Source organism: Haemaphysalis longicornis, unplaced genomic scaffold, assembly GCF_048455015.1.
Source record: "Haemaphysalis longicornis isolate Haplotype H1 unplaced genomic scaffold, Haemaphysalis longicornis Haplotype H1 scaffold_7, whole genome shotgun sequence".
NCBI classification, from domain to species: Eukaryota; Metazoa; Arthropoda; class Arachnida; order Ixodida; family Ixodidae; genus Haemaphysalis; species Haemaphysalis longicornis.
In genome coordinates, this window is record NW_027526422.1 from 129,436,720 (window position 1) to 129,452,785 (window position 16,066).

General features: G+C 45.2%; 1 protein-coding gene across 1 annotated transcript; it reads right to left on the reverse strand.

Moving 5' to 3' along the window:
* Positions 1-3,902: 3,902 nt before the first annotated feature.
* On the reverse strand, positions 3,903-15,663 carry LOC144145117 (uncharacterized). The gene is made up of 5 exons (XM_077676618.1): positions 15,470-15,663; positions 9,390-9,520; positions 8,723-8,790; positions 6,734-6,817; positions 3,903-4,073 (listed from the first exon to the last, which is right to left on the reverse strand). Exons 1-5 carry the CDS (start codon positions 15,572-15,574, stop codon positions 3,934-3,936), a joined length of 528 nt encoding a protein of 175 aa, XP_077532744.1. The 5' UTR covers positions 15,575-15,663; the 3' UTR covers positions 3,903-3,933.
* Between the last annotated feature and the right edge of the window lie 403 nt (positions 15,664-16,066).

Consider the following 16,066-nt stretch of genomic DNA (forward strand, 5'->3'; position numbering starts at 1 on the left):
TCAAATTTTTTTAAGACTGTTGACACGTGATTAATGAAAAAGAAAACAAAAAGGGACCAAACGCGGAAATACTTGAGGAGCACCAATGGCTGCAGTGTAAACACCAAAGTTTTGTTGTTTATGACTACGTAAAATGACCGGTCTAGGAGATAATTGAACAAGGCAATAAAACCTGCGTCTACATCGGACGCAGTAGGCTTGTTAGCGAATAATCGATGTTTAAGTCCATCAGGAGCCGTACTGAGGTCAGAGCAAATGTCGTCCAACTGGGTCTTTTCGCTAACTGCATCCAAAGACTGCGTCATAAAGATGGGAATATTTGTAACCATCGGTCGACACGACAAAACGCTGTCCTGATTCGGGATCAAAACGTTCTGGCCGAGAAAAAACTCCGCTTGCTGCAGGCAGCAGGTACTTTGTCCAGAGATGACTCAAAGCGTTGTGAGGAGACAGAAAGGAGTGAGATCGACAGAAATATTTATATATTGGAAAAACACGAGCGATCTTAGCAGCACCTGCAGCGAAGAAACCGCATAATTAGCATTCCCAGCTATTGGCGATAACGTGGAAGGCAGGAAGGCAGAGAAAAGTGCATATTTTTCGTTCGTGATGTGTGAATCAGGCACTTATAATTCAGTCCAACCCTCCGAATTGACCTCTAGGTTTGAGCAGTTCCGTGTAATTCCTTCGCTGCATCAGCCTTTTCGAAAGCCAGCCCAATCAGAACCGTTACTGAGGGCAAGACAGATACTGTTGTTGGTTAAAACGAAAACATTCGCTGGCCTTCAGACACCCTACCATTGAGCTTTGGATTCTGTTCACTGCGTTTACACCTGTGGGGATGGGAACGTCATGTGGCTCGACCTTGTTTTTGCATGAGCCATTCTGTGCCCGTAAAAGCTTTTGAACTACGTTGCTCCATCGTATATCCATGCGCATACTTGTCTACAACAGGTTCCCGCTAAACAAGCAGCCCACACGGCCCCGCTTCTGTGTTTTCGCTTCGCCGTCGGCATTGCTTCTGTACAGTTTGTATTTAGTTTTTTTGCAATTTTATTACGTTCGTCGGTATATTTTCCTTCTGTCGTTCCTGAAAAACTTCAATATTTATGCCTTGTTAAAAACATTCGAACACTTGCGAACAACGACAAGGAACACGTGCGGTCATGACGGGGAGGTACGGGTAAGGAGAACGAGATACGATGGAATAGCACAGCAGCAAATGACACTTGCTTCAAATGACGGTGAACTTGTTGAAATGAACATATTTTTTCGATGCCGTTTGTTTTGCTTTCGGAAGGTTTTCTCGTTTTGTACACGTGCGCCCGTTGCAACCGATTTATTGGCCTCTTACCTTGCGGTGCGAAACTGTATTGAAGACTGGAGAAGTGGGCACTACAATAGAACTATTAGCTAAAATGACACATATATTAGAGTCACACAAATGGACGCATTTGTGTGTAGCAGCTAATAATGGTATTCAGCTTTGGCTCAACGCGTGGGCCAAAGTAAAGGAGAGGTAGCCATAGGATCTGGCTAGATGGTTATGGATGACTCTCACGCCCTGCTTCCCCGTTTACAAAGGCGTACAAAGCACACCACATGCTACCGCCTAAATATCCTGCAAGGTAAATATAAATGGTAGCGAAGCTTCGGGCGAAAAGCGGTTCAGAACCTATTGCCAGCGACATCAGCATGGGGGCTTATGGAAGTGGCGAATGAAGCGCGACTAGGTGAGGAGGGAACAAACACTAGTAACAAAAAACCAAGTTTTGCTGAACAATAAAACAACATTTATATTTTACACACCATATTTATTTCTGAATCACACTTGTTTAGGCACAGTGTGTAAATAGTTTACGAAAATGCTGTTCATTCTCAAAAACCTTTTTTCTAGCGCCCTCTAAAGAATGGCACATGTCATTACTCTGTGATTCAGCCCTTGTAGTGTTCGGAAAGGCGCTCCTAAAGTTCGTCTGCTAGGAAACGCCCCTCGCGTGTTTTGGTGGTGCGCATTTGCATTCGTTTTTTCTTGATAATTTGGTGTGCACTTAATTTTTGCTGTGCGTGGAGTTGCGAGGTGCGCTGTATCGTCGGTGAACACGTTTAGTACCGTGCCCGGCGGGCACGGTGAACTACGGGACGATGCTGCCAACGGTTGGAGCGGAGCGGTTTCCTTGGTACCTACGGAAACGATGTGCTGTAGAAGGTTTCAACAGCGACTCCCGTACGCCTGGTGTTTTACTGCACCATTTTCCTCTCATTTCCACAGGTAACGCGAATCTATAGTACTGTTGATACGTTCACGGGGGTTGTGTAAGGTGACGTGGTGGTACTTCGAAAAAAAATGGGTCTAAAGCTTTGTTATGTCACAGTTATCTCTTGATTTCACCTCAGGCTGGCTCGGAGAAAGTGGTGTCAATTACTCTAGCACTTCTCAGCGTAGTACGACTCGAATTTAAACAAGTAGCTTTAATTGTCTATGTCAGTGTCTTCTCTATTGCATTACAACGCTTGTAGTGCTCGCTCCTTGTTTCCAGGGGGCGGGGCTGCGTGCCTTGTTTCCAGTTTGCCACCCACTGCAATCAAAATAAACAACTGATTGCTTTTATAAAGCAGCGGAAGGCATGAATACAGAATAAAGGTTCAGCGAAAATGCAAGATGTTTTTTTATAAACACCGAGGCGAATCATACGACAGTATGCTAAGGTACGTTTCTCTAGTCACGAGTCTGTACTAGTTCAGCTGGAGTTGACTTGAAGCACACACGCCAACGGCTCGGCAACATACGTCAGCTTGCAATGGCATGAGCCCTCAGCGATCAGAGGCCTGCTAAAGCTATTTTGAAGTCGAATTTTCCCGCTAATGCCGCCAAAATGACGTCACTTTCTGACCGGATCTTGCGCCACATCCTGTTTATTTTTTGTTCCGCCGGAAGTGTTCCCTTCTCACACAGATGGCGCTAAGCCCCATGAGCAGCTTAAATGCCGCCATTTGCTGAACGTATGGGCTTCTGTGGAAGCTTCGCTACCAGTTACATTTACCTTGTATCATGTTCACGATGCCAGAGCTGCATGTCATTTTTTCAGCCGGCCGGGGTTCATCTGCCCCAGGTTGAACGGTGTCCACCCCTGCGTATGGCGAACCATTGGCAGTACAGGTGGAAAAGGTTTCTACATGTTCCAACGCAACGTGAATATCCGGCTCTGTTCACAACGACTTGAAAAGCACTAGATTTGTTGCTCTAGTGAAGCTAGGAAACCCCCCTAAGAGCATTTTTTATACCGAACCATCGCGTTCGCAAGCTGCATTGGAAATTTTATTTAGAGGGTTTTATTGGCCCGACTCCATGGTGGTTTTAGAAAAACATTATTACGCAGATATGATCACACGATCACAAAGGGACCAAGAGAGTGTGATCTATCTTTTGTCATCACTGAAGCTAAAAGAAACACTCACTGAATTGAGCAAGTATTGGTCCTTCATATCAAAAGCGTTCAGCAGAAGCTGGTCCACAATAGTATTCTGAACTCAATATGGACTGTCAGTGTCGGTGGCGGACACTGTGCGTGGATCCTGAGTTACGTTACTGGTTGCCTAATCTTCATTTCTATGGCAGCTGTCGAAACGGGGTGCCACGAGGTAAATCACGCTTTTGAGCAAGCTTGAGTACAGATTCCTCGATCAATCAATCAATCAATCAATCAATCAATCAATCAATCAATCAATCAATCAATCAATCAATCAATCAATCAATCAATCAATCAATCAATCAATCAATCAGTTATACCAGAAAAGTCTTTACTTATTCCAGGTCAATACAATACAATGAGATAAGAGATAATATTACCATGAGCAGGACCTTCCTTGCGATTGCCCTCCTGAAAACGAAATTCTTGTCATGCTATTCAAAGCAGAACTTTATTGCAAGCATTAAATGCCGTTCAGAATACTGCCGCACGATTCTTCATCCCAGGTGTCGTTGATAGTTCCTTGGCACACCTGGGCCTGGCCCTCCTTGCATGCTGTGACCTGTTCGCTAGTTGCGTTCTTGAATACCCAAAGGCGGCAGCCTGCATGGCCGAAGAATGCATTTCAACACGATTTTATACCAATTTTATGCGCATGTGTGACGCATTACAACGAAGGTCATGCAAACCAGCCACACCCTGTGTCGTAAATTCTGCATAGAAAAGACACGTGTTTGTTTTCGCACAGACTAATGCGTGAATGTGATACATGTGTGTGTGTGTGTGTGTGTGTGTGTGTGTGTGTGTGTGTGTGTGTGCGTGTGTGTGATATAGTCTACAAGCACAAAGAACTAATCGGACAACAAATGTCTGATCACTTGCTTGGCAGTAGAAGACTGAAGATGCCTAACTAACTCTTTTTGGTTTCATCGTATCTGCCTCCCTTTCTTCACGTTCGTTTCTTGGTATTTTGGTACCATATAACCCGGCCAGATTCTGTTTTGCTATACCACGCTTGTATCTCTTTCCTGGCTTTCGTATTGAACCACACCAGCAAACAGACTGGCACACTTTTTAGCTTCCCTAAAATCAGGGTTCTGCGCGGCCGCTGTGCATCTTCTCTGCTGAAGTGCCATCGCACGCCATGTGAGGTGAAACCATGTGAAGGGCCATGTGAAGTGATATCACAAGCACGCGCTATTCTACTTCTTTTTTCAACTGCAGGTTTCGTGAGTATATACAGTGGGCGCATTGGCCTCAGAAAGCTCCCTATTCCGGGCTGCTTCCCAAAATGGTCATGTGCAATGAGGAAAGGAGCAACAACAACTTTTGTTCTACGCCGCCAGCGTGCGGATACAGCACATTTTCTGAGAGCAAGAGAGAGAGACCCAATTAATTTTTCGCAACAAGGACTTCGGTGGGAGGGTTAGCTGAGGCCCATACGGCTTCAAACGGCCGCAAGGGCCCGTGCGGTTACTTTCCTCAAGCACCACGTCCGAGCTTCCTGAGACCTGTCCGCATTAGGGAGGAATGGGACACAGGGAAATCGTTCGCGTGGGCACAGCCAGAGCGAATGGAAGTGTGTATCTGATTTGTCGCGGTGCTTGCTCTTTGATGTTATAAATACGTGGGTGCGTGTGTGTAGGCGTGATTCTGTTGGGGAAGCAGTCCGTTTGTAGGAGGCGCAACCTGTTGCCGGCAGCGTGCCCGAGCTACCGGTTCAGTGGGTAAACTGCCTGCGGTGAAGCTGGTAGTAGCGGGCGACTTCTGGATATGTTAAAAGTGCGTACTGAGAAGCTGTTGGGACACAATGGTAAAGCTTTAACGAGGGGCCACCTAGTGTGGCCGATGCTCGGGCACTCTTCGGCTACTGCGCCGACATGGGTTCAAATTCTATCTGATAATACATGTTATTTATTTACTTATTAGTTACCTGAATTGCTACTTTCAAGTCCGAATAACTAGTATTGTTGCATCAAAGGTACTTTTCGCAGAATTTGGAGCCTAATACATTCGCCTTGAAAGGTTTTAAATGATTGTGACCAAGCAGCGCAGACGCGGGAAAATTGAATGATATTGAGGAAACTTGGATTTTCTGGCGTTTTACGATGGGCGAGGGAAACGGGTGAGCGCGAGGGAAGAATGGTAGTTTGCAAGGTGACAAAGGTCGTACGAAGGCTATGGTCTTTTGGTGACATTTACAACAAACCAATGAGATTCGTGGCCACTTTGTCGTACCAGTGTAGTGTCAACGCAGAGTCTACTTCAGAAAGCGTCACACATAACTTAGTGATTTGTTTTAGACCGCAGCCATGTGCACATTGTTACGCTCATCATTAAAGTTACTCGAAACATTCTTCATCCCCATTTCCAACAATACTTAAGGGTTACTCTGTCATGAATTTCGCTTTGCGCGGACATTACTTCCAGTAAGCTTTCTGTGGCTATTGCTGAATATTCCGACCCTGTAATGGCCCGCCGTACTCCGAATATTTCCTTTGGTGACACGAATGGCTGCCAAGGAAAACTCAAACACTGAATACGAGACCTTGTACCACCGAGATTGTGAATCCTGCCCTGGGACCTCGCCAAAGAAAAGGGGAAGGTCGTGTTGGGAATCTGTTCACGGGTGGTGTTGTCGCCTGCCGGGCGGCATAAGCAGAAGCAGGATTTTGTGGATTAGTTAAATTTGGAATCTGCCGTCACGACATGACTCTGGAGGCCTGCCCTATTTACTATAAGACACAAAAAACCTAAGATATGCGCTAAAGAAATCGGACGCGACAGGGCTACGTTACCTCATGACGCGTGCGACTATTGGTGTCTCCAAGTATTGTTTACAGGGCCTTACTAGGCATTGTCCTTCGCACTAACCTGGAGTCCTTTTATTTACTCCGCGAAAGTGCACCGTGAAGCTAAAAATAAACGTTATCTATATATCATTAGTATAATAAGGCGACTGAAGTGATGTGTATTTATACGTTCTTTCCAATGCACGTTTCCGTTGTAAGTGATAACTTGTCCAGGTGTCTCGCACTGCGGCCCTTCTCCAATTTCGATGCCGAAAATGCACTAACAACTGACCCTGTTCTCCAACTTACTGGGCCAGATATAATCAGAATCGAGCCCCATTTTGCTTGTATGTGTCTAAACGTCCTACTTTTCGCTCAATCGTGATAGCGCAGTTGCAAGCCACCGAGAAGCCATCAATATCGCCAATAGAAAGGCTAGGAACACCCGTGGTTTCTGTAAAAGTTTCTTACCAATGTCTTCAGTTTCGAAGTTCGCTACATAACAGGCTTCGGAGTCAGCATACTGCATGTGGAATTGGTAAGTCGTTCCGGGGTCTGCAAAAATGAATTGCAACGAGAAGGTAAGTGGGGGAGTAGTAGCATAAGAATGTTTTACTTCCTAAAGGTCAAACTAGTTGTGGTAAATAAGCTGTGCATTTTTCTTGTGCTAATGAATGGAACTGTTTGCCTCACTTGACAAAAAGTGCTTCAAATATTTAGTCCTTCAAGAATAGCTTACGTGCTCATCTTCAGTTCATTTAAGTTCATTTTGTTTGATTTTTTACTATTATTGTGCAATTTTAGTTTTGTAACATCTGTTTTGTCTGTTTCAACTTGATATTGTAACCACTGTTTGTTAAAACGTTTACTTGCTGATGCTTGGATTATAGGAGGTCCCCCTGCAGTCTTTGACTTCCCGGACCTCCTCCTGTATAGACTCATTGTATGTTGTTTTTTTGTGAGGAATAAATCACCATTGAATCGAGTTGGTTTTATAGCTATCACCAGCATTGCGGAACACAATAAAAAGTATTAAAAGATGAGGCCGCCGATTACACATTTTCTCTGAGCAAGTCTCGGGCTGCGTTCTTTTTGTGCCCCCCAACAGAGGCCACACCATTTCTGGGAAACCAAAGTTGGTTTACTATAGTAATTGTGAGTAGAGTTCAATATTATCTTGACCAAAACAAAAGAGAAAACTCATATTCCATCCCAATAATCTAACTGGGCATGTCCACGCAAAACGATGGTCTGTTTTTATATTACCAACCGATCACTCCTGTACTTTTCAGCCTGAGTTGTTCTTAGCCACAAATTGTCTTTTTGTCCGAATATAAACTTACCCGTCTTTATTTACTTCTAGTGACGTGCCTCTGTATTAATTTTGTAACGTTGCTGGTGCAGAAGTTGTGAGTTATACGATGTAGCTGCCCAACAAAACAACATATTTATCTGCTAATTGAAGATATCGTCATCAACTGTTGCTTGACAGTACGAAACGTATATTTCCCATACGCAGAAGCTTTTCTGTCATAATTACTTCTACGCTTAGTAAAGGTGCCTTATACTTTAATTTCATTGTTCTTGCTACGATCTTTATATTCTGCTTCATAACTTATTACGAGATTGGCAGATAGGTGACTGTGATCCAAGTAGCGCGCTTTTGAATACGCGCAAGTGCGTCCTGATTTTCATTCTCAGCATTCACAAGAACTGACAAGTTCACCCACTGATTCTTTGTAGTACTAATTCTCCCACATTGCTGGAGATGTCGTCTAGTGTATGAATAATATATCCTTGATTTATTCATATTTTTCTTCTACTCTCCAAATGAACTGTCTGAATGGAGGTTTTCATGCGTTCTTAGCAGGCCTCCCCACTTTATACAGGAAGAAAATGCGGCCCGGATAGCTCAACAATTTTCAATAATTTCTATCCCGAAAAAAACACCTTACGAGGAAGACTCAGGGCAAACCAGCGTCTCGTGCACTTCCGCTGTGAATGCGTTTTATCGGTTGTGTGTTCCATAAAAAAGAGTGCTGGCAGACAAGTAAAGCAGCTGATATCAAAATAAAATTTACTTATTTCTTTCACCCTGATTCTGTGACACCTTTACATCGTGTGCTAAAATGGTTTTCAGGTCAATTATCTTCGCTCACTGCAATGGCTGCTATTTTTTGTCTTATGTGCTTAGCTAAAACGAGCCAATTACTTTATTTAGGGCTAGTATATTTCTTCCGCAGTGGTTGCTTTTTTCGGGGCCTGTAGACTAAATTTTGGATGTTCGGTCGTCAAAATATTAAGATGACATGCAAAAGCTCTGTAAGTGCTGTGACATGGGGGGTGCTAGACACAGCCCGCAGTGTAAACGTGGTTTGGACATTGCACGGAAAGAACTTTTAAGCAGCGATAGACTTCATGGCCCTTTTAGAGAGCTCGCCAAAAAGCAGGTGGACTTACCAACATCGACAGTGACATTAACTATATCAGGCGCATCTGTAAATGCATAGGTCTTGTTGTACGCGAATCTGAAAGCATCGATACAAGTTTTGTCATCAGAAGCAAGCCTACACAAATAGAGGGTGTTGATCAAATGTGTCGACGGGGGGACCGACAATAGATATCTGATTACATATGTGGCATTTTCAGCTGTTTTTGGAGAACAAGGTTGCTGTATTCAAGCAGGCTAGCTGAATAGGACAAAACAACTCACTTTTAGTCTTGACGGCCTTTTTTACTGCTGTTCTTTGGAGGAACCAGTGTTAAGGTTAATGAACGTGTGCTTAATAAGCGTGACGTTGTTCGGCTGGCGCCGCTGAAATTCAGCGTTTTTAAATGCCACGATTTCTAAAAAAATTGCCTTATTCACAGCCGCAAAAAAAAAAAAACCTCGTGGTTAGAAAATAGGTGAAAAGATATAAACAACATGTTTCTTGCTGGTGTGCAGCGAACTGTCGGGTGAGTGATTCACGAAAATTCTGAACACAATACAATGTTTTCCTTCCAGAACGAAGATATTGAAGAATTGATCGTTAGTATTACAGGACACAGTAGGTGTCCGGATATCAGAGCATTCAGGGCAAGGCACTGCAACACATCAGAAACATGAAATGGTTTATATGCTCACGCTTCTGTTCCGTTTTTAAAGTAGGTAATCATTGTATCGTGGTTGTTCTCCAGGCGAACCAAGACAACGCAATTCTGGGTCAAATTCGGCGTCAAGGCTGCAAGGTAGGCGGTTCGGAATGCGGAGTAGACCTGAACGCAAAGACAACATGAACTGATTTCATATCTTGATTGTCATAATATCATAACATCACGATGAAGAACATCTGAGTTACAATCCGCAAGACGGCTGGGGTAAATGGGCCAGAATGTAAACGTCTACTTTCTTTTCTCGAAGGAGAAATCATACAAATTTATGTTTATTTTATATCCGCCATTTCAACATACTGGTGGGTCTTGACGAAGGTATTATGGGCAGGGTTCAATCAGGATACATAAATACTAACTGGAATTGGTATTTGGGAAAGGAGCTATTGGTTCCCCTCTAATAAGCATCTGTGTTTAACCGTGTTTCATCAAAAGTTAGGATAGGAATGCGACGGCAATGCCATTTCACTTCATATATGTAACTTCTATGACGACGCTTTATTGTACAAATATATAGAGGCCTAAATACTTTCAACTGGAGGAGGAGGAGGAGGAGAAAAGCGAAAGGAAAGGCCGAGAGGTTATCCAGGCTTAGAGCCCGGATTGCTACTCGGCACTGGGGAAGGGGTGTTCAGGGGATAAAAGAGATGGCAGGCGAAAAAGGGGGGATAGGAGCGGGGTCGCGCACACACTTTAGTCCTTTCGTGGGCACTAGAGTCTCTCAGCTAAACCTGTGTCCTTCATAAAACGCAGAAGGGCTTTTGTTGCCTTCTGCGAAGTCGATTGTAGGGGTATTTGTCCTAGAATAGTCTCTAGCTTGAACTGTTGATTGTCCAATCTTCTGAGCTCGGCTGCCAAAACGCGTCTTTCCGATGAATACTCGGGGCAACAACAAAGCACATGGTCGATTGTCTCTTCAACCTGGAATCACCGGCAACGTCTCGGCTGATGCAGCTGCCCGGACAGGCCATGACAGTGAAAGGACCATCTTGCTTCCGCTTGCAAGGACTGATGCCGCTAGGCTGCTTCGTCAGTTCGCGCGGAGGACTTCCGTTACTCAATGGAATACACCGGACTTTGTGAACCCGCGCCTCCACAACCAGGACCCTCTACTCCAGCGTCGTCTTCCGTGTGGGCTGACTCGATCACAGTCTACTTTACTTTGTAGGCTGTGGTTGGGAGTGGCCTTCACGAAAGCCTACTCCTTCCTCATCGGGACGGCCAGTAGTGTCAACTGGAGGGTCACAGAGCGCAAATTTGCTAACGACACTGCAAAACACTTCAGTGACATGCGCACGTGATCAACCCTTATGATTCTTCTTTAGGCCGTGGACGGCTAAACCTTGGTATTACAATGCTTTTCAGTAGTAAAATCATGGTATATGTCCCGTAGCATAGATAAAAATTGCCTCATGGTACCATGACGCACCACCGAAACCAATAGGGGAGGGAGGAGCCGCTGGCGTTCCACCTGCATGGGATTGGTCATTGGCGCCGTGTACACACGCCAAATAAATCAATCGCACCTCTTTGCGACTAGATGGCATGGTCGTAAATCATGCATCGTCTCCCATGCTCTATCGCTGCGTAAAAAGAAGCTGGTTTTATATTGCCAAAAAATGCAGTACGAGTTATACATTGCGTGAAAACACACTAGCGCTGATGGGCTGTTCCTTTACGCAAAAGGTAACGATAATTAAATTGCTGGCGGTATCACCTACGCTGGCGTTCTTCTATTATGAGAGTTCAACCGTAAGTTAGAGAAGAAGTATTTTGGCAAGAAATTGATTTCTTGAAACTTTTGTTCCGCAATCCGTATGACTTGCATTATTTGTAAAGCGAAGGAAGTTTAATGTTTACCTCTCTAGCCAGCGCGTCAGCCGTAGGCATCCCAAAACAAGAAAAAAATGTTACTGAGCAGACCACAACAAGCAATAAAGGGATAAAACGCTACTGCTCATACCATTTCTCCCCTTTTAGGAAAATTGAGACTTTTTGGTGTTGGTTAATACACATAAAGAAAGCCTTTCTCACTAGCACAAGCAGTAAGTCTTACTACTCCCCACACGCAGGTACGAGCATAAAAAGTAATGCTACTAAGCGCAGTTTCAACCCCCTGCGACTAAATATGTGTAGGACCGAAGAAAACTAGCCCAAATTGGATGTACTTTTTGCAGTATCGTAACAACTGGTATGAAATTAGGAAAAATTTCACGCTGCTCAGAAACACTGCGGTACTACCCCATAAGCTAATTTAGATTTTGCCATCGCTCAGTACCGCAACAAGAATACCTTAAGTTATAACACAGGCGTACCTGTATTTTGGGGGACTCTTTGTGTGATCTGCAAGGGTATCTCTGCATTCGGAAGAGGGGAATTAAAAATCAAAGGAAACCAATTTCATGCGACATTTCTCTGGTGGGCCTTTTCTACTCCATTCTTATTGCTTCGAAAGCAGATGAAGACACCAAAACCCGCTGCCGTGGCTCAGTGGCTCAGGCGTTGGGCTGCTGAGCACGAGGGCGCTGATTCGATTCCCGGCCGCGGCGGCCCCTTTTCTGGTGTATGAGAAAAGCAAAAACGCCCGCGTGTACAAAGGGGCCGCGCGTAAAGATCCCCGGTTGGTAAAAAGTAATCCGGAGGCCTCCACTACGGCGCGCCTCATCGCCTTCATTGCGTGCTCCCGTTACAGCTTAAAATCAATCAAATCAATCAATGAAGCACCAAATATTCTCCGGTTATGCTCTCCGCAGGGTGAAAGATGCCTCCGTAACATTCCGGTCACTTCTGTGCATGTTATTCTGACTTTTTAGCACTCCCATAACCATTTATTACGCCCCGACGAGAATCGGGAGTCCAGTGTAAGGCTGAAGTATTGCTTCCTCCACACGCTCGCAGAAGCTGTCAATGACCTCATGGTACAAGTAACCGTTGAAACGTCGACTCCTACTTATTTCAACATTTATTTACTCATATACACACCTATCGTCCGTCAATCCGGGCCGAAAGGTTGTTTCTTTGAGCACGACTTGCTATAGAAAGTCTGTAAAGCAATAATTTACTATTACCTGTCTACCGCTGGTTCAGTATTAGCAGCGATATAACAGCTGTGCGGTAACGCTTTTGCAATTGGCCTCGAGGACATCCCGTGGCGCCACCTATGAGTGACGTCACTTACAGGACGCCGGGTCGTGTTGTCGTCTGCTACAACACAGTTCCTGTGCGTATGCGACCACGTGTTTTTTTGTTGTGACCACCGTCTCCTCACGCCCCCCCCTCCCCTTGTGGATTCGAGGCGAATTACCCAAAAAAGTGGTCTCCAGACCGAACAAAACAATCCTGATAAAAAATTAGCGAATCTCTCGTTCCAGGCGACACCGCCGCGTTTAGGCAGTTGCTACCATCGCATCCCACAGCTCTTACGCAGCCAGCTAACGCCAAGGACGATGCAACTGAAACCTAGAAAAGTAAGCTTTAAATTCATTATCAAATACGTGTGACGAGACATGTTCGAGACTGCGTGTGTATGGGAACACCTTGTACCAGCGACGGAAACGAGTCGCTCACTTGTGATTACACCGAACGGTGATCGGATTGCTTCGTCGCACATGCTTAAACGTGCTGCTGTGATCTAGTTTATCTTAAGCAGTGCCTATTTCCCCTACAATGTTTTTATAGTTATGTGCGGATTTGATTAACGATCACAGCCGTAGCATGTACTCTGCACGGCTATGTTTACTTTTCGCGACAACTTATCCGCAATGTATGAATGTTATGAACGCGAGTTTTCAGCGCCTTCGAGCGGGTTTGGGCATGGCTATATTTACTTGTCATTATGATCTCGGCATGGGAATTGAAGCTGCCTTTCTCTAGCATCAATTTCGAAACCCACGACTGCTTACAGAAGGCGAGGTTGTGTCCGAGGTAAAACACGTTGTTAATGATTTGCGGTAATGTGGAGTTTTACAATAGAAGAACCGAGCGTTCAGGGCCCCCAAGAAGTTAAGGGAACCTAAACGCAACACGCGCGCGCGCGACGACAGGGTCTTCTCCAACAAGCTCGCCGCCGGCTTCGGGTGCACAATCGAATGTTAGGAATGCGTAGCGTCGCGACCTAACACAACTTATCACCGCACTGTTACCCCCTTCTCATACGTGGAACTCTGTATCCGCGGTAATTGCATGTTAAGCGATCGATGATCAAGATGCCTGCCACGGCCTCGGCCAACCTTCGGCCACTAGCCACACCACGCGTGAACGGGCCGGCGGTGCCGGACCGACCTCCGCGGCCGGTCGGCGTAAATCGCGACAGATATTTGAGCGTCGCTTTGAAAACCACAGCTGATGACACTACCTAGCACAATTTTTCACCACACTAACCTCCACTTTCATCAATTTGGAACTACTTTTTCACGACATCGGTGATTTTAAAAAGCGGCGACAAATTTTGCTGTCGCGACCTGCGTCGGTTCGAGCCGCTCCGTCGGTCGTGCGGGCAGGCGCAGCGGGTGCGTGTGCGGAGCGTTTCTGCGAGCAATACACGCTTCATGATTTCCTGCTTTATACATTTCTCACAAACAATAACAAAAAAATCTAGAAACTTCATTCGGCGATCGCCGTAGTATACATTGTTGATCGGGGAAACGAGCCGCAGCTTACGCTTACCCCGAGTTCGGTGCATACATTCGCATACACTACAGCGATCACGTTGCTTGCGGATAATGTACCACAGTTGATACGGTTATAAAGTCCCGATGAGGTCCAACTGCTCTTGACGCACTGAGAAGTAGCTTCAAACGACGGAAATTAGCATGAAAATATTTTTGGAACGCGCATCCTAAACGAAGTACGTGCTGAAGTACTCAGCAAGATAGGAACGGGGATCCTACCAGTGACGTCAAAACGATCGCAGCGCCGGCCTCTGCAGTGTTGGGCCTCGCGGCCAATAGCCCAGCACGGACATTTGTAGACTGCGAATAGTATGGGCAAGCTGCGTATAGACCTTTGGTAGGCTTTTGGGTCAATTTTATAGGAACAATTTTTTTGCAAAGGTCTTGCCATCGCCGACTTCTTCAAATTGTGCCTGCATCTTATTTTATATCTTTTAGTTATTCATCCTCTCAACGAGCAGGATCCCAATTAGCTCGGTTGGGAGGTGGTAGGCCGAAAAAGTAGTTGGGGATACGTTAAGGCCAAGCAGCAGCCGCTTACAAGCGACGTTTCTTTAAAAAAAAGTTCACTAGCTTAAGCTTGTACCTTTTTGACTACGTTTCTGGTTGGAATCGATTCTGTCTAGGGAACTATGAAAACTGTCGCGGATTTTGGCTGTTCAGAATTCATGCTTGCAGCCTTGAAAGGGGAATGATGGTTCTCTACCGCGCACTGCTGCACACGGTGGTGCAGCAGTAAAAAGACTTACCACCACCCAGAGCACCCAAACCTTTTTCAGAGATTTAGAGCGTAACGAAATGGCAGGGCTGCTGATTACACTAGGCAGCGTGTTGCCCCTTAATGTGCGGTGGAAACCACTGAGTCCCGGTAAAGAAGCAAGGCATGCGGCTCTTCCTCTTTGTGCGATCACTGTTCTATCACTCAGCTGGACATCGCAGGCTGCAATGCGAACAATAGTTTTCTGGTTTAAGGGCATCCAAGCAAGTTACGCAGGCATAGACAAATTCAATACGCATCAATGGCCACTTCGAAAGGTTTATAAGTTTACGCCCTTTCTGTGCACCTCTGTTGGACGGACTTTAAGGTTGGATATTAATAGAAGCAATAAGACAACGCAAATCGTAAGCCTGGGCTAAGTACGGTTTTATTGCGCTCTAGCAGATATGCCCGCAGCATTCGGTAAGATCACCTAAGAAAATACGAAATACATTCCTAAACAGTGATGCAAAAGCTGAACAGGCCGTAACAATCATTTTGATGGTGAGCGCGGTTTGTGTTTAAGTTAACTCTTCTTTGTTTCTACGACTTTATATACTATACCTCTCGGGACCACCCAGCTCTTTCTCGCCTTTTTTCTGAGGAACAAGTCATAGATTTTTTTACCAACGAGGCGTTACATGGTGGACCAGCAGTTCCAACGCATGTTTCCGTATTCACAGCCATTGGCATGGAGATACAAAGAAACAGAAGAGACAAACGTGCGATCATTTCGCTGGTGCTGCCGGAGTCCCAAACTCAGAAATCAGTGGAAGACTCCGCATTGAACTTCGCTTTAAGCCGTAGCTTTTATTGCCATAGCTGCATCAGCCATTAGGAAAGAAACACATGGATGCTGTTTTTGACAAAAAGGAAAAGATTATCTTCCTTCACCCAGCCAAATACAGAGTTTTCTGTTGCTTTCCCACAGCAACCCACCCAGTTTGGTTTTCACACAGGTGTTTTCCGTTTTGTGAATATGCACCTCATGCAGCGTACCCTTGTTCCTTGCACGTGCCCCTGACTACCTCTGCTTGCTTTTGAACACGTGGGTACACCGCATACGCATTGGCGCACTATTCTATAAATGTTCGTGGCGCTTGTATAGTTCGTATTAGGTTTATAAAGTTTTGTTTGGTACGTCGGTGTGGTTCGCTTCCGCGTTTCAACAGGCCGAAAACTTTGTTGTTTTCGACTTGTTGACCTTCAGAACGAAGAATGGAG

Coding starts and splice junctions, on each gene's coding strand:
- LOC144145117 (XM_077676618.1), bottom strand. CDS start 15,574: ATGATCGCACGTTTGTCTCTTCTGTTTCTTTGTATCTCCATGCCAATG. Junction 9,521..15,469: donor CACCATGTAACGCCTCGTTG/GTAAAAAAATCT, acceptor CTTTGCGTTCAG/GTCTACTCCGCATTCCGAAC. Junction 4,074..6,733: donor CTTCGAAACTGAAGACATTG/GTAAGAAACTTT, acceptor TCGGCCATGCAG/GCTGCCGCCTTTGGGTATTC.